Source organism: Salvelinus namaycush, chromosome 10 (assembly GCF_016432855.1).
Source record: "Salvelinus namaycush isolate Seneca chromosome 10, SaNama_1.0, whole genome shotgun sequence".
In the NCBI taxonomy this organism is placed as follows: domain Eukaryota; kingdom Metazoa; phylum Chordata; class Actinopteri; order Salmoniformes; family Salmonidae; genus Salvelinus; species Salvelinus namaycush.
The window spans coordinates 12,854,037-12,880,767 of record NC_052316.1 but is presented as its reverse complement, the minus strand read 5'-3'; the positions used below and the strand labels follow the sequence as shown (position 1 = coordinate 12,880,767).

The 26,731-nt window shown below is 41.9% G+C and overlaps 1 protein-coding gene across 2 annotated transcripts; it reads right to left on the bottom strand.

Annotated features, from left to right (window-relative positions):
• Positions 1–4,092: 4,092 nt before the first annotated feature.
• On the bottom strand, positions 4,093–24,839 carry LOC120054698 (low-density lipoprotein receptor-related protein 8-like). Of its 2 annotated transcripts, none has more exons than XM_039002239.1 (14): positions 24,751–24,839; positions 22,260–22,376; positions 20,945–21,316; positions 20,012–20,131; positions 19,584–19,709; positions 17,685–17,856; positions 17,329–17,544; positions 16,291–16,409; positions 12,564–12,703; positions 11,451–11,592; positions 11,196–11,321; positions 6,866–6,940; positions 5,598–5,755; positions 4,093–4,776 (listed from the first exon to the last, which is right to left on the bottom strand). In XM_039002239.1, exons 1-14 carry the CDS (start codon positions 24,809–24,811, stop codon positions 4,741–4,743), a joined length of 1,980 nt encoding a protein of 659 aa, XP_038858167.1. In that variant the 5' UTR covers positions 24,812–24,839; the 3' UTR covers positions 4,093–4,740. The 2 variants fall into 2 exon arrangements, with proteins under 2 accessions (XP_038858167.1, XP_038858168.1); XM_039002240.1 differs by having other exon boundaries at positions 6,866–6,913.
• Positions 24,840–26,731: the final 1,892 nt, after the last annotated feature.

Here is a 26,731-nt window from a genome sequence, read left to right as displayed (position 1 = left end):
TGCACGCATAACTACTGGTTTTAATTACATTTTCAGTTAATTTACAAGCAAATACTTTATGAATGTATTGTTACACATCAGCTTGCAAGGTTGCTAGACAACTAGCCTGCTTATATTAGCCCTACTAAACTGCTAACTTTAGCTCTACCAACAGATGCATATCTATATTCCTAGTCATGTGAAATCCATAGATCAGGGCCTAATGATTTTCTTTCAATTTACTGATTTCCTTATATGGACTGTAACTCAGTAAAATCTTCTAAAATGTTGCATGTTGAGTTTATATTTTTGTTCAGTATACTTTCTACCTTCCGAAATGATCTAATATTTTGTGATAACCGATGTGTCCTCTCCTTCAGTGTCTAACTAAGCATGTAACTGTGTTGAGTCATTGATCTACAAGTCATTTTGAATGCTGAACAACCCTAGGGAATATCAGTAGTGTGATGGACATTTTCTTGTCGGTTGACTGCACAAAGGATTAAACCACACTATCACTTATAAGCAATTTGGCAGTACACCCAATTTGCTCTGGGAACTAGAAGGAGTGATACAATATCTCAGTTTCAAGGTAAGAAGCCTTGTGTGGTATAAATCAGTCACATACAGGAACCAACCATGTTTATATGACTTGTTTGTGTAGCAGTATAAAAGGACTGAAAGGGAACCTCCCCTTTTGAGTTTCATCAGGCTTGTATTGAGTTTGTGAATCTCTACGCGCGTTAATAAAAATTGCTTCATTTACTTTGACTTCGAGTCCTCCACGACAGTAGCAGCCCTAGGGAATATCAATATCACTAGCCAAACTGCACACTGTGCCCAGCTTCGTAGGCAGTTTGTTCCTGATCTTGCACATCTGCGTGGCACCTTAAGCATAATAAAGAAACATTGACATTGTCATTTATTATTGTGTTCAGTTAATTTATGAGGATTGACCACAATAAAGTGCAATTATCTCCAATAAGCAGTGAAATGAGATACTTGCAATCATGTAGTTAGCTTTTATTGAGAACATTCTTACCTCAAATAGTATCAAGTGATGCATAATGCTTCAACTGTTTGCACTAACAGCACAGATAACATTGTAACAACTTGCCCCATACTGTGTGACAACATACCCTGCCACTGGGCCAGTTGTCATATTCTATCAGTAATAAATTAATTTAGCAAAAAGGAAAAATGAAATTTTTTATCTATTAATTTAATCTATTCATCAATATTTAAATAGGTCTTAATAGATACCAATGCTGAACAATCTACATGTAAGTGAAAGTGTGACATAAGAGAAGTTCAGAATAGGGGGGAACAAAGTATATGTGCATAATGGCAACTATTAACGAGTTTATTTACCCTCCCCTAACGACACTGGGCCAATTGTGCTTTATTTACCCCTTTTTCTCCCCAATTGGTAGTTACAGTCTTGTCCCATCGCTGCAACTCCCGTACGGACTTCGGAGAGGCGAAGGTCGAGAGCCATGCCTCCTCCGAAGCACGACCCTGTCAAGCCGGAACTGCTTCTTGATACACTGCCTACTTCACCCGGAAGCCAGCCTCACCAATGTCCTCTGTCCAGCATGTATGCGCCCGGCCCACCACAAGGAGTCACTAGAGCGCGATGGGATAAGGACATACCGGCCAAACCCTCCCCTAACGACGCTGGGCCAATTGTGCGCCGCCTCATGGGTCTCCCGGTCACGGCCAAATGCGACAGCCTGGGATCGAACCCGGGTCTGTAGTGATGCCTCTAGACCGCCTTAGACCGCTGCGCCACTCAGGAAGCCATGGTGCTTTATTAAGAGTAGCATTTCCCCCTCATGGCAACTATCCTTCTAACGACTATAGGCTAGTAGCCTACGTGAGCACCCAATGAAACAAATTATCTTGGGATCCTGGAGACCGGGGGCTATGCGTGTGTACAGTATGTATCCCATGTCCAGCTGCTCTCCAAATTCGCTACAACACCGATATTTTGCAGGCCATTATAAACCTATAGCGGACCACTACATAGAGTACCATAGCCTGTAGACTAATAGTACATTAGTGGGCAAGTGAAAGTAAATTATAGGCCTATCCAACAACGGCTGCGGGATGAATGAAACAGGTATTTTACGTGTCTATGGGAGGAGAGGCAACGCAAGGACCACTCCTGCATGTGCAAAGCAGCTCATCTTAAAAAGCGCTGTGTGAATATATTCATGAATGGATTCTCCCTTTTTTTAAATAATAATTGATCTAAATATAGGCCTATTAGATCAATGATCATAGGAAATAATAAATAAATAATCACTGATCTGACATGACTTGGATGGTAGCTTAGCGTAAAATCTCCTTTCACTATCGGTAACGATGGGAGGAATGAAGGAAGCATAAGTTCTCCCAAAACTATTTTACTCAACTACACCGCTAACTTAAGCTACCACTTGCTCACCTTAGAGGCTACTAGTAGTGGCTGGAGCTGTTAAGTCATAATAATGGACCGTAGAATTTCTGTATCAGATGGGGCTTAAACCAACCCCCCCACTATAGCCATTAGAATGGTATTGCTTTGGGGAAACCGTATGTGTGTGTGTGTGCGCGAGCGAGCGTGTGCAGCTTTATCGAAATATTGCTACTTTATTCACAAAATTTTATTGAGTCTTTATTCTCAACAATCCATTCAGACTTTACTCTCTAAGTGTTTCAAGAGAAGGTACTATGCGTGCATAAAAAAAAGTCTAATTACCACCATCACCGTTTAATTTTTTTCCTTCACTTGGACCTAATAATCTTCCGTAGTTTTAAAGTTCCACTGATTTAAACTATATTCATAGAATTTAAAAATCAGCAAAATAGATTTCAGACATACTGTACTTTTTATTGTGGCAATGACAAGTTTTGCCTGACACCTCAAATAACAAAAAGCCTAATAAACTATTTGAAAGGACAGCAATAATTTACAATAATCAAACAAAAAGGCATAACATTGTTTGTCAATGAAGACATAGCAACTGATCTAAACAGGGCAGACCAGTGTGAATGACTCGATTACAGCGTTGAGTGAGTGCTCTACTTCAACGTCAGAGCCACCTTAGACATCTTAGACATACACCTTAGACACATCTCAACTACAGTTGATCCCAGAACACCAGATAAGAGTAGAGTGCATGTAACTAGGAGCAGAATGTAAAACCCATGTCTCTTGAAATATGCTCATATTATGTAATGAACAAGACATTCTACACTCCACAAATTGTTAGGCTGGTTCATAGGTTTGCATAATACTGTAACAAATGGAGAGTGATTATTTACGTGTGTGAATCAATTATGTACAGTGCATTCGGAAAGTATTCAGACCCCTTGACTTTTACCACATTTTGTTAAGTTACAGCCTTATTCTAAAATTGATCAAAGAAAAAAAAATCTACATCAATCTACACACAATACCCCAGGTTTAAAAACATTTTTTTTTTGCAAATGTATTACAAAATAAAAAACTGAAATGACTTATTTACATAAGTATTCAGACCCTTTGCTATGAGACTCGAGCTCAAGTGCATCCTGTTTCCATTGATCATCCTTGAGATGATACTGAGTAAAGGGTCTGAATACTTATGTAAATGTGATATTTCAGTAGTTTTTAAAAAATATACATTTGCAAAAATATCTAAAAACCTGTTTTTGCTTTGTCATTATGGGGTATTGTGTGTAGATTGATGGAAAAAGGCTGTAACGTAACAAAATGTGGAGAAAGTCAAGGGGTCTGAATACTTTCTGAATGTACTGTATATAAACATATACAATGAGTGTACAAAACATTGGTAACACCTGCTCTTTCCATGCCATAGACTGATCCCTTATTGATGTCACTTGCTAAATCTACTTCAATCCGTGTAGATGAACGGGAGACAGGTTAAAGAATCATTTTCAATTCTTGAGACATGGACTGTGTATGTGTGCCATTCAGAGGATGAAAGGGCAAGACAAAATACTTAAGTCCCTTTGAACGGGGTATGGTAGTAGGTGCAAGGCGCGCCGATTTGAGTGTCAAGAACTGCAACGCTGCTGAGTTTTTCACTCAACAGTTTCCAGTGTGTATCAAGAATTGTCCATCACCCAAATGATATCCAGCCAACTTGCCACAACTGTGGGAAGCATTGGTGTCAACATGGGCCAGCATCACTGTGGAATGCTTTTGACACCTTGTAGAGTCCCGTGACCCGACGAAATATGGGGATTAGTTTGAACATACAGACTAGTCAACCGATTGCAAAAAGACATTCAGATCGTGTCACAATTCAAGTGTATGCATGAGGGGTACAGTATCTCACATATGCTGGACATCTGTAGCTAAATCACTGCTATGCTTCAGAATCCCCAAGGCTGGGGTCAATTCCAATTAAACTCATCAAGTTAGAAAACGCAATGACTTGGAAAAATCCTCACAGAAAATCTTGTTCAAGTTGCTCAAGTAATTCTCAAGTCAATTGTTTAAGTACATTTTTAGCCTTCACTGAAACTGAGGTGGACTTGATCCAGGCTTTAAAAATGGGCCCCAACTCAAACCTCAACATTGAGGTTGAATTAGGCCCTGGGAGGACCACTGGTCATCATGGGGAAGTGCTGTAAGACGCCTCCTCTCTTCTTCTCACTCCCTTTTGCCAGATAACCTGATGAGACTCCAGGCTCCAGGGACTGCTGGCACCGGGAGGGGTGGGAGCACAGCTGGACACCTGTGTCTCTTACACAAGTGACTTAAGACACTCAGTAATGGTCCAAGTCCAGCTTAAGCAAAGTGTCCTGAGGAGAAGATGGCAGTTTAATAAGCAGAGATCACATTCACCACTTAAGCATTTTAACAGAGGGCAGTCTGTCAGGTGAGGCACGGTTATGAGACACCAGGGTCCTTGGAGTCAATGAGTACGGATACATGCACACAATAATATCATTATTGTGAATAGTCTGATTCATATAATAGTTTGATTTAAAAGTTTACATGCTTTGCAAGAAGAACGATTTCCCTAATAATCCTGTTTACATGGACAAGTCTGAAATCAGGCTACATGATGGGACTTTGATAAATGCAGAAAATGGCCAATCAAAATAAACGTTCCACCACACAGACCATGTTACTTTTGTGAAGCATATTTGATTCCTAGTTCGGACATATAACGTTTGTATGTGAAAACTCTTTCTAAGATGCATACTTTCAGTTTTTCCGAACTCACTTCACTCGCGCAAAAGAAGGAAGCTCATGCTGCTCGTGCTTGCACATGCGCAGATCAAATACACTGCTTTAACTCTGATTAAGGCTTTTACATGTCCTAATCATTTGAAAGATTGCTCAGAAAACCAGGTGTTTTAATCGCCGTATGCTTACACCGATTAAGATAAGTGTTTACATGACTAATGCCATAACTGGCATACTGGCATAATCAGTTAATATAAAATTATTAGTTTCCATATAAACATAGTCAATTACATTACATTAAATAATCCTTTATTTATTAAAGGAAATCCAACTTTATAAAGGAATTCATTTATCTTTCATTCTTATTGAGATCTATTATCCGTTTAACCTGGAATCCCACGGACTCGTCCTGTTCATTGGCAGGGCTTACCTTGACAGGACAAACCTCCATGCCCCTGGCTGGTGCCTGGATGAGGGGGTCCTGGGACTCCTTCAGAGAGAAGTCTTGGAGGTTGAGTGTCCTGGAGGGCCTGAACTCCTCCCTCCACCACCACAACACCACCCCCGCCAATAGCACACTCAGGACAACTGGGCAGAAAATATAGACTGGTTAGTTTTGCACTTTATTTTAAAGGTACACACACTTTATAGTTTCTAAGCATGTATATAATTAAGGTAATAAGTCATATTAGCCATATATTAGGCCTTAATTAAGTGTATTCTTATTCAAAGTCGTGTTAAAAGGCCAATCCTTAAAAAACCTAATTGTTAGTCGTAATAAAAGACACAGTATTTAAAGGCCCAGTGTAGTGAAAAACGTGATTTGTCTGTGTTTTATATACATTTCCACATGGAGTTTGGAATAATACTGTCAAATTATGATAACGCCCTTTTAATGTAAGAGCTGTTTGAAAAGATGGCCTGAAAGTTGTGCCTGTTTTGGTGGGATGGAGGTTTGGCCTGCCTGGTGGCATAACCCGGCCGACGCTGGGCCAGTTGTGCGCAGTCTCATGGGTCTCTCGGTCGCGGCCGGCTGCGATCGAACCCGGGTTTGTAGTGACGCCTCAAGCACTGCCATGCATTGCCTTAGAAAGCTGCGCCCCTCAGGATGCCCCTTTCTGATCATTTTAACTTAAATCAATCACAGTAAGGTACTTAATTGTTATCCAGAAATGACTTGATCTTGAGATAAAAAAATGGTTGCACTGGACCTTTAAGAGCAAGTTAAACAAAAAACAGACTCTTAGTATGCTGTCTCAATGTGGAACTAACTAAGGCATAGTGCTTTATGATGTGTTCCCTATACTAAAGTGTTACCTTATTCTACCTTGCAGAAATATTGTCCAGAAAGGACCACATTGGACAGAAAGGGGCACACCTTATAGGACTAATAAGACATAATAAAGGCCTTAATGGCTACTTATATAGACACGTATAAACTACAAATTAGTGGCTATTATGTGTACCTTAAAATAAAGTGTTACCGTTTTTTTGCATATAAACCATAAGCTGCTATTTCTATAAACCGTAAGTACTGACACTTATACCCATATTTACATCAAATGGTCATCATTTGAGTCTTTCTTTACATCTGAGCAATATCATCTATCCAGTACAGTTCCATAGATGACATGATATAAACAGACCATAAGGGATCTAAATTGAATGGATTCATTACTAAATATACTACAAACCTACCTATGAGCGAAAGGATTCCAGCATAGGTTGTATCAGACAGCGCTGGGCCTGGAAGAGTGTGAGAAACGACTGTATCTAAAAAAAGGAAAACAACAATTCCGCAATCAAGTAATCACAGAGAATAACAAATGGAAAATGTTTCACCAACTGCAATTTTCAAAGATTAAGGGACATCAGTTTAAGGATGAGAATAGCTTTTGTATCGTTAATGTTTTTGCTATTGTTGCTAACCTCGCGTACGAGAGCCAATCGTAATACAGGAAGTTGTACACACAACTGTCCGCATCAGTTGTGCTAAAAAGCTACTTTGCATTTTCCCCCTTATTTTCTACTCTTTCGTTACTGACCTTCGCAGGTGGAAATGTGACATGTTATTATCGTAAAGGTTAACTACGTATTATGTGTTAATATGGCCAGCTTCAGTCAGCTGATTCTAGCCATCCCGTCTGGTTAGTTCTAGTCGGACAGCTTAGTCTCCCATTCAGAGGACCCACACTTTTGTTAGTGTCTTATTGGTCAAGGTTACGCCAAATACTTACCACATCTCTTTCAGCCTATCAGTGGCCTTGATTCCCGGGACTTCAGTTGCAGTTAGTCTATGACCCCAGCATGCTGTGTGGTCAGAAATGTGCTTTCCCCATCCTGATGAGCACTTTCACAGTTTTCCCTCCTGCTGAACTTTTCCTACTGTGGACAGAATCCCTGTATGTCTGATGTTTAATTGTGCGTGCATCTAAACGACCACATAGTTAATGTCAGTTATTACTGGACAAGATTCTCAGTTATCTGAACCATCAGTGGTCAGATGTGTGTGTGATGTGTGTGTGAGTGTGGACATCTTCCATTAAAGTCCCCTTAACCTGGACATCCGCCTCACCCTTGTTCTGACCGGACATTCTGTAGTGGTTGCTACTGGCCTTAAGCCAGCACCTAAGGTTTCTTATTATATTCAATATTATAACAATAATATACCATTTCTATGCAAAAATACATTTCAACTATCTGACTTCACTTTCACATTAGACCAGCGATTACAACACTACCAGCCCACCTATTTATGCTACTAAACACAAAGTCAAGTCCCCATTAGAAAATGTCACTTTCATGGCGTATAACTTGCATTGTTGACTATCTTTTAACTTCGTCCCCAGGCTATTGCACACAGCGCATATACGCCTGGGATATCAAACACTCAAAGTTGGCCTTAGGTGGTCTGACCATAGAATACTCAGTTGGTCACTCCCATAGAAAAGTATTTGTCATCATTTCATTTTTGTGAATCACACGACGGTGAGGCTCTGTGCTTGTGGTGTTCGAGCGCAAGGGTTCTCAAACTTTTTGGGGCCGGGGACCCCTTTTGTGATAGCAAATTCACCAGGGAACCCCCATAATCAGAACACAACTTGAGTGAGATTTAAAAAAAAAAAGCATATAAGGAGTTGACTTCGGCAGTGCATGGCCGGACAAACCAAGTCTTGTGCCCTGGGAAATAACATTGTAAAGGCCCATCTCTTGCCATCAAATAAAAGATTTTGCAGTATGCAAGCTAATTTCCTGCAATTCATTTTGTCATGGGGCAGAGAAATGTTTTCGTTGTTGCAGCTTTAAAGTCAATATCCTGCAATTATACACATGTTGCCATGAGGCGGAGAGAAATCTTTGCACTTTTAAAGCTTAAATTACAGTGCATTTGAAAAAATATACAGTGCATTCGGAATGTATTCAGACCCCTTGACTTTTTAAAAATGTTTACGTTACAGCCTTATTCTAAAATTGAGGATTTTTATTTATTTAATCCATCTACACACAATACCCCACGATGACAAAGCGAAAACAGGTTTTTAGGAAAACAGATACCTTATTTACATAATTATTCAGACCATTTGCTATGAGACTCGAAATTGAGTTCAGGTGCATCCTGTTTCAATTGATAATCCTTGAGATGTTTCTACAACTTGATTGGAGTCCACCTGTGGTAAATTCAATTGATTGGACATTATTTAGAAAAGGCACACACCTGTCTATATAAGGTCCCACAGTTGAGAAAAAAAAACAAGCCATGAGGTCGAAGGAATTGTCCCTAGAGCGCTGACACAGGATTGTGTCGAGGCACAGACATGGGGAAGGATACCAAAACATTTCTGCAGCATTGAAGGTCCCCAAGAACAAAGTTGCCGCCATCATTCTTAAATGGAAGAAGTTTGGAACCACCAAGACTCTTCCTAGAGCTGGCCACCCAGCAAAACTGAGCAATCAAGGGAGAAGAGACTTGGTCAGGAAGGTGACCAAGAGCCCAATGGTCACTCTGAAAGAGCTCCAGAGTTCCTCTGTAGAGATGGGAGAACGTTCCAGAAGGACAACCATCTCAGCAGCACTCCACCAATCAGGCCTTTATGGTAGAGTGGCCAGATGGAAGCCTCGCTTTGGGTTTGCCAAAAGGCACCTAAAGACTCTCAAGACCATGAGAAACAAGATTCTCTGGTCTGATGAAACCAAGATTGTCACGTCTGGAGGAAACCTGGCACCATCCCTATGGTGAAGCATGGTGGTGGCAGCATCATGCTGTGGGGATGTTTTTCACTGGGAGACTAGTCAGGATCGAAGGAAAAACTAACAGAGCAAAGTACAGAGAGATCCTTGATGAAAACCAGCTCCAGAGCACTCAAGACCTCAGACTGGGGTGAAGGCTCACCTTCCAACAGGACAACAACCCTAAGCACACAGCCAAGACAAAGCAGGAGTGGCTTCGGGACAAGTCTTTAAATGTCTTTGAGTACCCAGCTAGAGCTCGGATTTGAACCCGAACAAACATCTCTGGAGAGACCTGAAAATAGCTGAGCAGCGACGCTCCCCATCCAACCTGACAGAGCTTGAGAGGATCTGCAGAGAAGAATGGGAGAAACTCCCCAAATATAGGTGTGCAAAGCATGTAGCGTCGTACCCAAGGCTGTAATCGCTGCTAAAGGTGCTTCAACAAAGTACTGAGTAAAGGGTCTGAATACCTATGTAAATGCGATATTTCTGTTTAGAATTTTTAATACATTTGCAAACATTTCTAAAAACCTGTTTTTGCTTTGTCATTATGGGGTATTGTGTGTAGATTGATGAGGGGGAAAAAACAATTTAATCCATTTTAGAATAAGGCTGTTGAGGGGAAGACGGCTCATAATAATGGCTGGAACTGAGAAAATTGAATGGTGTTTGATACCATTCCACTCATTCCGCTCCAGCCATAACCACGAGGTGCCTCCAACCTCCTATGATATATATATTTTTGAGGAATACAAGAAGTATTGAGTCGAAAAATGTACTGTGGATACCAATATCCCTGTGAGCCTCCCAGGCCATTTTTCCCAGGGTTAACAACATAAATTGTAGATGGATAATATGACATTGTGTTGTATTGTATTACACACTTTAAAGTTATTCCACAGATCCCTTGGCCAAAATGTTTGACTCACAGGGAATTGATCAACAACGGCACTATCCATGGTGCTGAATCTCATGGTGCTAAATCTCCGCTATAGCCCATATTTGCTTATCGGTTTGTTTAGTGCAGCATCGGATACACTATGTACCCTCTAGTAAAATCACCACAATAACTGGGTTATCATAAAGTAAAATCAGCCACAACCTTCCCAAATTCCCCTGATAGCCAGGTGCAATGGAAGAGCAAAGCGACCTCCCGCTGGCTAACATCAGTCAACAGTAGGCTAAATACAATTTCATTTCCAGGCTGTAATTAAACTGATAATATTTTCCCAGTCGGCTGAACAGTGCTCCAGACCTTCATTTATAAAAAATGTAATTTAAAAAACGTTATTTAACTAGGCAAGACAGTTAAGAACAAATTGTTATTTACAATGACGGCCTACACCGGCCAAACCCGGACGACGCTGGGCCAAATGTGCCCCACCCTGTGGGACTCCCAATCACGGTCGGTTGTGATACAGCCTGGAATCAAACCAGGGTGTCTGTAGTGATGCCTCAACCACTGAGATGCAGTGCCTTAGCCCGCTGTGCTACTCGGGAGCCCTTAAAACTAGGCTACATCAATGAAATAGCGTGGTGACTTTGCAACAAATACAACAAGAAAACAGTTTGATTCCTGTGTATTTGTTCCTGTTCTAAATTTACAGTGCTATAATTATATCAGATTTTTTTCACTGGTATTATATGCTTTTAAATAGCATTTCCAGTTTGAAAGGGAATCTCGGGATGCCTGGGAAGGGCTTGCAATTTTCCCGGGAATAAATATTTTTAGATTTTCCAGAAAATATGAATCCCTACTGTGTAATAACCACAATTCATTCCACTTTCACATACTCACCATCATCATCACCGCTACCCCCTTTTGGAGGAATGCAGGTGAAGCTGGGAGAGCTTGTTCCAGAGAAAAGGTCTGGCACACACTCATATAGACAAACTTCGCCGTTATTTCCACACATAGCAGGGCCTGGGAACATCAGTAAGATAACATCAGTCAGATAACATAGACTAATTGACACAAACTAAGGTTGAATCCAAACCTTTGTGTCTTGAGCACAATTATCAAAGTTGACTCGATGGTCTGACAGATGCATACCTTTTGGTTGAAGAACCGGGTGAATGAGAACCAAGCCGCCTGGGGAAGCGATATTGGGCAGGATGACTCTAAAGAGACTGCCATTGTGCTTGTCAGCACTACAGATGGAGTGGGTGTCCTGTTCACTCCAGTATACATGTCCCTGAGAGACGTGAGAGAGTAGTGAACATATGGCGACATCCAGAATACCACACTATAGAGTGTATGAAACAATGGAATAATTAATGAGGGCTGGAATCCAAACCAGAAACCATCTGCCCTTGATGCCATTTTATAATAATGGCGAGTATGTAAGGTGTACCATTTCCCCCCACTTTCAGTCTTCTGTGAAGACTTAGTGAACTTGTTCCAGAGAATAGAATCAACAATGCAATATTAGTTCAATGACATAAACTAGGATTTGAATACCAACCATTGTATATATTTTTTAAGTGTTTTGCATATTGCATGTTTAACTAGTCAGTTAAGAACAAATTCTTATTTACAATGACGGCCAACCCGGATGACGCTGGGCCAATTGTGCGGCGCCCTATGGGACTCTCAATCCCGGCCAGATGTGATACAGCCTGGATTTGAACCAGGGAATGTAGTGACGCCTCTAACACTGAGATGCAGCACCTTAGACCCCTGTGCCACTTGGGAGCATATACTGGGTGAAGCTTGGTGACCCTGTCCAAGACAATAGGTCTGGCACACACTCAACAATGCAATATCAGTCAGGTCACAATGATTAAATTACACTAGGACTTGCATCCCAAACATTGTACTTTGGGCGCCGAGCCGAGCCGATATTGGGCAGAATGACTAAAGAGGCTGCCACTGTGCTTCTCAGCAATATACATGTGTCCTGTTAGCTGTAGTAAACACATAGAAGAGAGAAGTGAGGGAACAGGGCACAGCAGAGTGTATGGAACAGTAGCTTCTATCAAACTTTTGTGTTTGTAACTTTACAGGGCTGGATTCTAAACCAGAAACATGCTCTATTGCAGTATGCCCTTGAGGTGTAAGCCACATTTGTACCATTTCCCCCCACTTCAGTCTTCAAAGACTAAAGGAAAGGAAACAGGGGAAGGTCTACAGAATAAGGCCTTAGTGTCATTTGAATGTCCGTACCTCAAACACTGCCAATCCGAAGGGCCTGTCCAGGTATCCATTGGACTCCACCACGGTCTTGCGATGCTGCCCGTCGAACCCGACCCTCGAGATGGTGCGCATCCCTGAGTCAACCCAGTACAGGAGTCGTCGAGGCATGTCTGTAGGAAAAACACACACTATTCAACTCTGACTTTTTAGTGGTACTATCTTATCAATTACATCACTGTTTTGTTATCAAAAACAGTTCTCTTTCAATTACTCGTTTCGATATCTCACAGCGGGATTCACCAGAATCTCTAGAAGCTCAAAGAACCAATCAGACATCTGTCGGGAGACAGAAAGGTCGAGCCTCTACCCTCATTATTAGGACACAAGGTCTCCTCAGCAAGACGTGATTCCTGTTTCCTGCTTAAGGGTTTACAGGTTTGCCACTTAGGTTACGCGGCCGAGCACAGGATTTAGAGCTCTCCTCCTCTGTGTTTCGGGTAATAGACCGAAAGGAAAGTTTTCCACACTTTTTCTACCCTTTGTCTTCTGTTGTGGCTAGTGTCACACGGCTAGCTACTGAGACTTGGCTAGCTTCCACTGGCTAGCATTGTGCTACCTAGCTAAGCTCCTAGCCCACGAGCAATGCAACTCAAACATTTTTCAGGACTGAGAAAATTTCAGGTCTGCTGAGTGCAAACTTGAATGTTGTGAAAATTCTGTGCAAAACTGAGGCTGTACCCGCTTTGAGTTACAGTTTTAACTTTCGCTACTGTGGCTATTTGATCCTAATGTAGGCCTACCAGAGTGGCCTACCATCAAAAACAATGGAGAAAATGCATCCCATAACATTTTAACATGGAAATAGCTGTTCTATCATTCAGCCTACAGTAGCAGCCAATGTGTGGTGTTCAATGTAGGCATACATTCCATGAGACTTTAGAAAAAAACACACAGGGCTTGACATTGAAAATTATGTTGTGTTGTTTGATGCAAGAAACCACTTTACAATATAAAAATGCATTATTATTCCCATACCATTATTACAGAGAATCAATAAAATTATGCTACCCTCTGCCGATTGGCTACTTAGCTTATTCAAGCCTGTCTCAGTGCTGGGGTCAGTAGTATCCCTTAAACTACTGAGAATGAGAGACCTCCAACGTGTCTGCCCAACGTCTTTGTATACGACCTCACCTCAATTGAAAGATAAGGGTGACCTCAACATGTCTCTCGGCTCTGCGTCACCGGAAGAACCCCTTGATCTTCGTTCATGGCACTCCCCTAAGGGTAGTGTGAACGAGGAAGGTGGTGACTGACCCTTCAGAATTGCCCGAACGGACAATACGACTGTGATAGCATACATCAAGCCCAAGGGTGGCCCTTGCTCTCTGCGCTTACACAGCCTTATTCTGTGAAGAAGAACACACCTACTCTCACTACACACGGCTCATCCCTACATCTTGGTAGCCCCTCGATGGCCATGGAAGCTCTGGTTAGCGGAGATCATCCCCCTGCTTTACGACGAGCTTTGGCAATTGCCGTTATGCAGAGATCTTCTGACCCAAATGAACAGGGATTTTCCACCCTCACCCTGACACCAGGGCCCGGCTCGTTAGAGGTTAAATCTGGATGCAACAGGCCTGCCTCTCAGAGTCAGAGACTATCCAGAGTGCCAGGGCCCCTTCTACACACTCACTGTATGGAAACAAGTAGTGACCAAAAACAAATCATTCCTTACCAATGCTGTATTCAAGGTTTTATGGTTTTTGCTGGACCTTTTTGGACAGGGGGAAGGCTTCTCCACTGTTAAGGTCTATCTAGCTGTCATATAGGCTTTGACAATAACACAGTGAGGAAAAACTCCTTGTGTCGTTTCATGAAGGGAGCGTGTCGCTTAGGTCCAGTTTCCAAGCCTTTAGCCCGTCTTGGGATCAGTCTATTGTGCTTGAGGCTATTTCACAGCAGCCTTTCGAGCCGCTGGAAAGTGTGGAGATGAAGGACTTCTCCTTAAAGACAGCTTTACTAGTTGCTGGTCGCCTGAGCTCCACGCACTGTCAATTCACAATTCGTGCCTACAGTTTGCCCCAGGGTTTCCTTGGTCCCTCCGCCTTCATGCCTAAGGTCAGCGACAATTACAATTGTCTCGTCTTGAAGCTTGTGGCTTTCCACCCACCGCCCTTCACATCTACGGAGGAAGAGCATATCCACCGTTTATGTCCAGTACACGCGTTGCACATCTACTTGAATAGAACGAGAGCTTTGTACAAGTGCGACCAACTCTGTGTCCTTGGCACCTCCCTACAAGGGGAGGCTCCTCTCTTGTCAACGGTTATCACATTGGATAGTGGAAGCTATTATATTGGCCTATAATAGCAAGGGGTTACAGCCTCCAGAGGGCATGAGTGCTTAATCCATCAGAGTTACACCATCCAATTAAATACTTATTTGCAGGTTCCTTCTCAACAATGCAACAACAATAAGAAATAATAAAAGATAAGAATACGAACATAAAGTAAATGGCTCAGTAGAATAGAATAAACATTTTAGTATAATGCAGGAAGGCACAATTTATAATCCAAATCTATCGTATCCTATCGTTTTGACAATATCACAATATTATTTTTGCACAAGTTGGCTGTACCTGCACCAAAACACCAGTATTTTTCCTTAATAGCTTATTTTCCATCTTTTTAAATAGGGAGCCAATTTGTTTTCAGCACTTATTTCCATGACTGATCAAAACTCGTTTTCTCATGGCTCTCTTGTCCCTCTGTAGCAGACATATAGTGAGAAATATGTTTGGACAATGGAATCGCAATAAAATAACAGTATTGAATCGCAATCCATATAGAATTGTGAGAATCTCAATACACATCATATCGGTACTTAAGTATCGTAATAATATCGTATCGTGAGGTCCCTAGTAATTCACAGCCCTAGTGAAAAGGGGACTAAATTGACCTTAACGTAGCTACTGATACGTAGACTCTCACCAAGTCACCTAACGCGTAACTGAGTGCCTATGGAACAGTCTTGAATTAGCATGGACTGTCAATGGCAACATGTTTTTTTCTTATGCGTTCACATGTCAGATGACATGTTCGTTCACACATACGATGACGTTCAGATGCGTTGTTGAACGTGTGAACGTGTCGACGTACGTGTAAATGCGGGAATAAATGACAACATATTTCTGCTAGAGTGGGAGCACAGTCCCAGTGATATGCAAATGTGATGCTGGATTTGCATTTGTAGTCTGTGATAGTCTGTAGTCCTTGCCACCTGCGTCGCGAGTCAGTTGTCAAACATCAATTCAATTTTGAGTCTGTATTGTCTTTTTCCGTCCCTAATGGATTTACGGAGCTCATAATTTCCTAACCCAGGTTCTCTGATATTATGAGTGAGATATCCCCTGCTTGCAAGAGAGCAAGGAATAAGAGGCATGCTCGAGAATGACCAGAGGGCGGGCGAGTGGCTCCTTATCAGGGGAGGAGCTCACCTCATTCGCCACTGGACTTGTCTGTCTCCGACAGATGTGTGTGATTGGTTCTTCAAGCTTCGATAGATTCTGGTGAATCCCACTGTGAGATATCTCACTCATAATTACAGATAACCTGGGTTACGAAAATAACCTTGAGTCTTTGTAAATCCCAAATTAAACTACATTTGGCCAACTAGTAAGCCAAACACTTACACTTCAAGAAATATAAAACCAGTTTGGTGTAATACACATGTATAGAAGAACAGCCAAACATACCCAGAGAGATGGCGACTGGGTTCCATATGGCTGAGGTGATTAGTGGCAGCCTGCCTTCTCCATCCAGGCCAGCACGCTCAATCCTGGGGGAGCTGCCACCTTCTGCCCAGAACAAGAACCTGGGGAAACAGGAGCTCTCCATGACTACATTGGATCTGGCTTTGACATCCACATCTCTCCTCTCCTCAAGACAGACTTTGAACCATCTAAATGAGTGTTTATCTAAACCCTACGAAACTCTGTGCAAGCTTGAGACTGAGCGCAAATTACAAAGGTCTACTAATTTACATTTTGGGTACAGTGAACTGATAGATTTCATTTTATTTTATTTTATTTAAATTTTCTCCCCTTTTCTCCCCAATTTTTCGTGGTATCCAATCGCTAGTAATTACTATCTTGTCTCATCGCTACAACTCCCGTACGGGCTCGGGAGAGACGAAGGTCGAAAGCCATGCGTCCTCCGAAGCACAACCCAACCAAGCCGCACTGCTTCTTAACACAGCGCGCCTCCAACCCGGAAGTCAGCCGCACCAATGTGTCGGAGGAAACACCGTGCACCTGGCCCCCTTGGTTAGCGCGCACTGCGCCCGGCCCGCCACAGGAGTCGCTGGAGCGCGATGAGACAAGGATATCCCTACCGGCCAAACCCTCCCTAACCCGGACGACGCTAGGCCAATTGTGCGTCGCCCCACAGACCTCCCGGTCGCGGCCGGCTGCGACAGAGCCTGGGCGCGAACCCAGAGACTCTGGTGGCGCAGCTAGCACTGCGATGCAGTGCCCTAGACCACTGCGCCACCCGGGAGGCCTAGATTTCATTTTTTATTATATTTTTTTTAATAGGAGGCCATGTTTGAGATAGAAAATCCTTATTGAAATTGAGAATAAATTTAAAAAATATATATTTCTTCATAGTAAAAACAAATATATATCTAATATTTAGAATTTGATTATGTAGTTGATTTGTTTTTAAAGCACAATGACCTGGGTGCATACAATAGGTCTCCACGACTAATATTGAGAACTTCCAATCCAGCCTACCCCAACAAGGGCTCCACAGCCACTCCAGTGGGCGTGGCCAGCCCTCCTATCAGGAGGCGTTGTGCAGAGACGTCCAGACGGGCCACATCGATGGAGTGAGTATCAGCGTTGGTCCAGTAGAGAAGCTCATGGATCCAGTCCACAGCCAGACCCAGGACAGCACCATGGCCTTTCAACAGCAGGACAGGCTCCAGGGGCTTCCCATCCAAGGAGATCCTAAAGGGCACGCAGGACAGATCAAATGTATGGGAACTAACATCTAGTACCATTTCACAGAGCAAAAGAACTGTGGTCAACATTCATATTAATATTAACAAGGGCCAGATTCAGAAAGTGTTTAACTCTGAGATGTGTACCTGTAGATGGAGCCCTGTCCTGGCCTTGCCCAGTAGACAGTGCGGTTTGCAGTCAGGGCAGCCATAGGCCCTGGTCCCAGTAAGTGAGCAGCCATCTCCCTGTACTCCATACCGGCAGTGTTGACCCGGCGCACCCCCTCAGAACTACTCAACACCAGCTGAGCCACGTCTCCTGCGAGTACACTCAAATCAGTCCCAGACACTCAGGACTAACAATAATACATCAACAAGCACAATGACGGAATGGGCAATAGTGATGAAAGTAAACAGATATGCACATCAAACGAAAAAACGTATCCTGCTCTTTCCAATATCACTTTTGTTTATTAGCTTAATTAATAACCCTTTACACTTGTACCCATATACAGTAGGGATAGGACAATTTGAATTTCCAATGTCACACCTTCAATAATGCAAGGCCTAGGTTAGGATACTCTACACGCAACAGACTGAAGAATGAACGCACACTGCCATCATTAGCGAAGAGAAAGAGGGGTGTAATCATTAGCCCAAACAGAATGTTTAGCAACAATATTTATATTGGACAAATTCAGATAGGTCCCTCCCTAAAATTATTTATTATTTGTGCCCTGGTCCTATAAGAGCTCTTTGTCACTTCCCACGAGCCGGGTTGTGACAAAACCTCACACTCATTCTTATGTTTAATACATGTATCGTATAGTATGTGTGTGGCAGGCTTACAATGAAGGCAAAAAACAACATTTGAGAGTGCGCCGACCCTGGTGCTAGATGGGGTAAGCAGCTGGAGGTTGAATGTTTGAAGGGGTACGGGACTATAAAACGTTTGGGAACCACTGCACTAGAGCAATGAAAAGCTCCATCATTAATTACTCTGATGATCACAACAGCAAAAAAGCCGTTTGCTAGCCCTCTGTCCCGAACACATTCAGAAGGTCAGGTATGTGTTGAGATACTTGTAAGGCATCGACATTCATATAAAATCCAGTAAATAAGCTGTGAAGTGGTGCAAATTCCACACATTGGGCAGTAGGGATGGCGACATTGCCATCTGTCTAAAGTAAATTTGACGACATCATAATGATGATGACAAAGTTGCTTCCTACAAATGATCTGCCTACTTTAGCAACATCATCGGATTACCAAGACACTATAAGTGTAATTTACACAAAGCAATCAGCAGCCCCCGTTATGACTGGGCACGGCTCGACTTTCGGGAGTCACTACGGCTGAGACGTCTTTAGAACGTTCATAACAATGGCGGGATGCGGCCGAGTGACGGAGGTGCAACCTTCCCATGAATACATTTGGATTCGAATACTGGCTGTAAATACGTAATTATTCTTCCTATTCACTAGATTAGAGCAACAGAAAGCTCTATCATTAATTAATTACTCTGATGATCACAAAAATAAATGCTGTTCCCTCAAAACACCCCTTGTTCAAGCCTCTATCCCGCACACATTTAGAAGGTCAGGTTTGTGTTGAGATACTTGCAGTAAATCATTGACATTCATAGAAAATCCTGTTACGTAAAGCCAGCTGTCAAGTGGTGCAAATTTCCCCACCTTGGGCAGGTGGGTTGATAAAGAATTGCGCTGGCTTACATTGTGACAGGAAAATATTAGAACATCTAAATGTAACTAAATCCTGGTGAAAAAAAGCATACCATTGTGCGTGTGTATGTGTGGGTGTACTCTGTTATTCATATTCTTACAATACATTTTACAACAAAAACAGTGCCATTTTGTCAAAAATTAAATCTGCCCTACGCATTTGCCTTTTCAACTATCTCAGGACATAAAGTAGTCACGTCAATCATATCAGTGTGAACAAAATTCCAAACACTGTGAGCAAACATATGCTATCAGTAACTTGCTGTATTTTGCAGCTCACTCATTCAGTAGAATTTGCCCTCACCTTTAGCCTTACACTCCCCTGTCCTTGGGCTCATCAGGTAGCCCTCATGGCAGTCGCAGGAGAATGTCCCGTTGACATGTACACATAGCTGATTGCAGACGTCAGAGTCGAGACACATGTCAATTTCTGAGAAAAAAAAAGGGTATTTCTTCATTATTTCAAGAGGATATTTCAGACTGGAAAACATTCACTTTCATTGTGTTTCATTTGTGTTCTATGTCACATACTCTGAATTGGAATCTACCAGAAGTTTAATTTGAGTCATCAAATCAACCAATTATCACAGATTCATTGTAGTGTGCTGGTGTGATCAAAGACTTGGGCTATTAGTTTTCCTGACCACATGACCTGGGACCGACTGTTGGTCTAGCATTACATGGTCCATACAAATCTGGGCCCTATCAATGTCTCTCAAAGAGGCCACTCACCCTCACACTGGGAGTCATGCAACAGCCTCATACCAGCAGGGCAGTCACAGAGGAAGCCCATCGGCTGGTCCACACACAGGTGAGAACAGCCACCATTGTTCACCAGACACTCATTCTGATCTACACAGAGAGAGATACAGGGTCAGTGACAGGGAAGAGTGAATACAGCACCAAAACAGTTCAATGGAACATTGAATAATCATTCTGTAGCATAGTCGCAAACAAGTTGGAGAACATTTGCCCATTGTCATTTCTTAAGTAATGTGCCTGCATCATTCAAATTAGTCAACCAATACTGTCTGCCTTTAATTGTCAACATTTTAGCCAAACATGGTGCACCATGTACCATGCCAAACAAAACAGAAGCATAGACACAAAGATATCATTGTGATAAGGGACATTACCTATCCAAACAATGTGACACTATATAGGCTATCAGGGAATTATTACAGGATGTGAGACAAAGCTAGTTTTAGTGCACAGATCCAAAATATATTATATAAAATTCCAGAATGTTTTGCCAGTTTCTTGGAGCAACATTAAGCCTACTCCTGGACGAAAAAGCATGCTCAGTAGAAAATTGAAAGTGCTTTTCAGTCGAGTGCTAGACTTATTAGTCTGTGTCCGGAACATTGATATTCTAGTTATAGAATATCAATAGCATTACATTTTTAGGGCCAATACATTTTTCAATATCGTTGAATTCTGTTTGGATTCTGTCTGCATCACAGAGTTTACAGGGCCCTAAAGTAGGCTACAACTTGAGAAGTTAAGTTATTTTGCCATCTGCTGGTCTATAAAGATGAGAGCAGCAGTGCATGGTTGTGTTCAAATTAGACAAGTCCACGTGGTCTGCGTTTCAGTCCATATTCTTCCATTTTCTGCCTAAAGATCTAGATGCAATGTTAAAATGCGACAAAAGTTATATCTCACCACATTCATCCTCATCCCTCGCGTCAGCACAGTCAGGCGAGTGGTCACATCTCCAGGAGTAAGGCATACACTGGCCGTCCCCACAACTGAACTCAGAGATTGAGCAGGTGTGAGGGGCAGGGTGCTGGCCGGAGGGACAGGCGTCAGCGCCCTCGTCCTGCCCGTCAGGGCAATCGGGCCGTCCGTCGCACAGCTTGGCCCTGGCAACGCAGCTCCCTGTCCTCTCACAGAGGAAGAAGTCGGCTGTACAGTTCTGACAGGAGGCTTCGTCACTGCCGTCGCCACAGTCGTCAGTGCCATCACAGCGGAAGCGGAGGGATACACATCGGCTACTGCTGCAGGCAAACTCATCCTTCTTACATTTGCGCAAAACTTGGAAAGATGAGGGCCCATAGAGAGGAATTAGTGGTCATGTACGTTGAATAAAGGGGTATAATTCCTAAGCTTTTAAATGCAAAGTTTGCACCTATTATTATTATAACCTATTATTATAGAAAACTAGGATAGAATGAACCTTAAAAATGTCCTAAAGGGGGAAATTGTCTAAGAAAAAAAGACATTACACAATCAATAACATAATGCATACATTGTACATTACCCGTGTCATACATATTCTACACGTCTCGTACAACCACATACATATTGCACACTGCCCTTACACATTCGGTCATTGGTGTACTAACACAGCTCAGCTTTACTTATTGCTGTTTAGGTCTTTTTATTCTGTAAACCTGGATTTGCTGGTTACTGTTATGCTTTAATCCCTCTGGAATTTAAAGGGGCAATCTGCAGTTGCTTCATCCATTGTTGAACTTCTGAATTAAAGAAATGTACCCATTGGTTATTGAAAAATATAACTTAAATGCCTCCTGAGCTTTGTTCAACTGTCGTACCCCAAAATATAAGCTAGTTTCACTCCAATGTTTGTAAACAAAGTAAATGTAAACAAACCCTATATAGCCTCAAAACATGGTTAAAACAATATATTTTAAATCCTGGATGGTCAGTCCTTGCATCCATAGAATTTGAAAGTGGTTACATTTCTCCAGCCCTATCCCTCAACATTTTACAGAAACGGGTGGGGAGTTAACTTTGTTATTGTTTCAACTGCTGATTGCCGCTTTAAGCAAAGTTTGCATTTGTGCAAAGGCTTAGTGAATGTGGCCCATTGTGTTTAAGATTATGAAAGAGGCTGTGAGGAAATCGTCTGGATAAAGAAATGTGCACTTCACACACTGACGTTCAGAGCAATTTGTTCCATGTGTTACTTGAGCCCAACCCACATGGCAGGTATCATCTTTCCCATAGCTCTTACCACAGGTGTCTTCTAACTCGTCAGAGCCGTCACGGCAGTCCGGAGTGCCGTCACAGAGAGCACTCTGGGCAACGCAGCCTCCATCTTTACACAGAAACCCTGGGCAGGTCTGCTCCCCTGAAACACAGCCGAAATGAAATTCTCTTTTCACAAATGACAAAATTGTTATATGCAATTAATCCCTTATATCAATACATTTTATGTACATGTGATCTGGATCATATTCATAGTGCACTGTAGCAAAAACAGCATTTCTTATTGGACAAGTTCAAGCAGTCTCTCCCCGTTTGATAGTTTTCTTATATTTGGTGTCTAGTGAACACAACCCAGAGTACACAATGATAATACGGATGTACATACCTACAGTATGCTCAAACAGATCCAATTTCACAACTGATATGGCCAAGTATGAAAATCAGCAAACTCAAAGACTTTGGACTCTGACATCCCTGCTACTGGATACTCTCAAGTTAGTACAGGTACATCCCTCTGTACTGGGGAATTCAGCCTCTCTATGATCCACTGGACTTTGACCAGGGAAAACCCCCTCCACTGTCACTCACTGCAGCAGAGTTCATCACTGCCATCCTCACAGTCTCTGTCACACACCCAGAGGCCGGGGATGCACCTCCCGTTCCTGCACTTGAACTGGGACTGTTCACAGGTCGGCAGGGTGTTCCCTATAATGCCTACAAATGGAGAGATGCATTTGGAATTTTCTTATAAACTACCTTTAGCGATTATTGATTACGGTATCTTCTTTCCGGAGACTTCTTTCCCGACGCTTGCTCTAAATGTTAACATGCATCGCTTGCGATACGGTTTTGGAAACATAAAGGCCAGATCTTTAATATCAGCAATAAATAATAAAAAATAATAAGTAAATGTTAAATTACTACACACCTTTGTAGGGTTAGGATTAGTGTTCCCACATGGCCATATTACAGTGCTTGTTTACGGAAAACAGACGCGACCACCTGTGCTAGTTAGCGTGCTCCGAACCCCTGTATTTAAGCGTCACTGGGGAGGAAGTGTAGTTCGCAGACTGGAGGCACACACTGCATTATGGATCTGTGCAAATCTGCTACATTAAGTATAGCTTTTTTATTTGAAATATTATTCCTCGCTGACATGAAAGACACGGGACATGTTTTGAAAACAGTTTCGCATGCGATGATTATTGACGTTTCTAAACGTTAAAACAGTGTCTTAAAATTAAAACTTCTTCAGGATTGGTGGATCCCCTGCGGGACGGTTGAGCTAACGTAGGCTAATGTGATTAGCATGAGGTTGTAAGTAACAAGAACATTTCCCAGGACATTGACATATCTGATATTGGCAGAAAGCTTCAATTCTTGTTAATCTAACCGCACTGTCCAAATTACAGTAGCTATTACAGTGAAAGAATACCATGCTTTTGTATGAGGAGAGTGCACAGTTTTGAACATGAACATTTATTAATAAACAAATAAGGCACATTTGGGCGGTCTTGATGTAACGATGTGAAATGGCTATCTAGTTAGCAGTGGTGCGCGCTAATAGCCTTTCAATCGGTGACGTCACTTGCTCTGAGACCTTGAAGTAGTGGTTTCCCTTGCTCTGCAAGGGCCGCGGCTTTTGTGGAGCGATGCTTCGTGGGTGACTTGTGTGCAGAGGGTCCCTGGTTCGCGCCCGGGTCGGGGCGAGGGGACGGACTAAAGTTATACTGTTACATTGACACAACATTTTGAACAGAAATGCAATGGTTCATTGGATCCGACTAAAACTTTGCACATACACTGCTGTCATCTAGTAGCCAATATCTAAATTGCACCTGGCCTGGAATAATACATTATGGACTTTATCTTGCATTTCAAAGATGATGGTACACAAAAATATTTAAAAAACGGTAGTTTTTTTTCTTTGTATTATCTTTTACCAGATCTAATGTGTTATATTCTCCTACATTCCTTTCACATTTCCACAAACGTCTGAGTGTTTCCTTTCAAATGGTACCAAGAAAATGCATATCCTTGCTACAGGCAGTTAGATTTGGATATGTCATTTTAGAAGAAAATTGGGGGAAAAGGGGCCGATCCTTAAGAGTTTTTTTATTGTAGTTCACACGGCGACAGCCTTGGGCGAAGCTAACTGCTGAAAACCCATCATAGAGAAGGTTTTTTCGAGAGCTTTGGCTATACCCACTCTACAGCAAGAGAGATGTGAAAAGAGTCTACAGAAACTTTGAATTACTTACTTCGATTTGGGGTAGTCCCAAAGGTGCAGTAGCAAGTCAATAGACATTTTAAAGCAAGTATTTTCATAACATGCGCTATCAAGTGCAGATATGTAAGAAATGTGGGCTACACGTCATAAAACAGCTGCGAATCAGGCGATGGAAATATTGTGCATCTCTTTACACAAACCGAGGAAACGTTACACGCGCCCCCAACGGCAAAATGACAAATACCAATAAAACATGTGCAACTGGTAACTGGCAAGTTTATCTTACCCCAAATATGATGTAAGGTTAGCAACTGAGTAAGAAGAAGTATTCTACTAAAATATCCCATGCTCTGTCCTTCGTTGTCTGCAGGCAGAGGCGCATGGAAATGACGTAATGTTGCGTTAGTTAATAAAACGAGCAGCGTTAAAAACGGTTGTGTTGCGATGTGTTCGAAATCTGAACTAAACACGTCTGTGAACCTAAAGCCCTTTCTTGGTGTTGAGTCGCATGCAGTGACGTAAATAGCTTGCCACTGCCATGCATTGCCGAAAGTAGCCAGCCTAGATATAATGGTGCCAGGACCTGCTTCAGGGGGAATAACGCAGTTTATGAAACTGTCCTTGACACAAATCTGTGTTTTCCCACGTTATGTTCTCAGTTTCATTTTCCCTGGTTTTAAAATAGTTGTTAATAGAGAAACAACGCAATTTGAGGTTCTGATTCCATGTCAATGCTTAAATCATATAAGAAGAAAAACATGTTGAGGTCTGGAAGACAACAAACACATTTTGACTTGAGTGTTATTCCCCTTTAATTGCGCATTTGCCACTTTAAATGCGCATCTAGTGAGTGAGGACAGTGCAGGTTATGTGCAGATCACTCAATCAGTTGGAATACGGCGTTACGAGCGTTTATTTCAGAGAGCGCCCCATAAACCACGCCCCAGTGAGCAGAGTTGGGCATGTTGCACTGGGTGGGACACGTTTTATTATGAAGAAAAAGCCTCTCAATTTACCTTGGGTCCACCGTGGTTCTTTGTAGGCTAGTTATGCTACTATATTTGAGGCTTGTGTATTGCAATTAATTTCGTCTTTGACCTAATAAGTAAAAAAAATACAAATTATAATTGTCAGCAGGTTAACAACGAGTCCCATGCAGTTCGCAATAGAACATACCAGAAGGGTGAATAATTTATTAGGTTACCTAAAATATTGGGATCATGGTTACAACCCGTGTTTGGAATACATTGAGTTCGTTGACAAAACAGACCCGTCGTTCCTGTTTTGAGCACCACCTGTTAAGCAACAAAAATACATATGTATATACAGTACCAGTCAAAAGTTTGGACACACCTACTCATTCAAGGGTTTTTCTTTATTTTTACTATTTTCTACATTGTATAATAATAGTGAAGACATCAAAACTATGAAATAACACATATGGAATCATGTAGTAACCAAAAAAGTGTGAAACAAATAAAAATATATTTTAGATTCTTCAAAGTAGCCACCCTTTGCCTTGATGACAGCTTTGCACACTCTTGGCATTCTCTCAACCAGCTTCACCTGGAATGCTTTTCCAACAGTCTTGAAGGAGTTCCCACATATGTTTCTGCATCACATCGTGCTCTTTACCTGATTTGTTAGGATTTTAGGTAACATTTAATTTAAAGGGGTCCTTATTACAGTGTAATTAAACTAACAAGTAGTTAGATGTAATAACTCAGTTACACTGTAATAACAGGTAACTGGTGGTAATTGCAATCTTATTAGAGGTGTAACAAATGGGCAAGTTTCCACTAAATTGATCAATTTAGTGTTTAGTTTCTTCTCAGCTGCATCTGATTTAGTAATAACTGTCACAACATTGTGATTTCTTGTGGGCAGATGCACTGGGTGTCCAAGATTACAAAGGTTGGAGGTTCAATAGGCTCTAATTACCTACCCGTGAATGCACTCTTCAAAATCTCCACTCAATGTTGTCTCTAGCAGTTGCCCCCGAAAGTGAATCATCTGGGTGAATTTGGTTGAGTTTACAAAAACAGATCAGATATAGGTCAACCTCCCTGACTGGGGTTTACCATATGGGTGTCATCCCAGATTATAATAAAAAAATACTTATGTTACCCATTGACAACCTGAACCTCATTGCCATCCAAGTGAGAGGATAATCCCACAAGTACACCACAGAGTACATGTAATATCTACATAAATACAATGTAATTACTAGATGTTACACAGGATTTAGCTACCTAAAATGAAGTGTG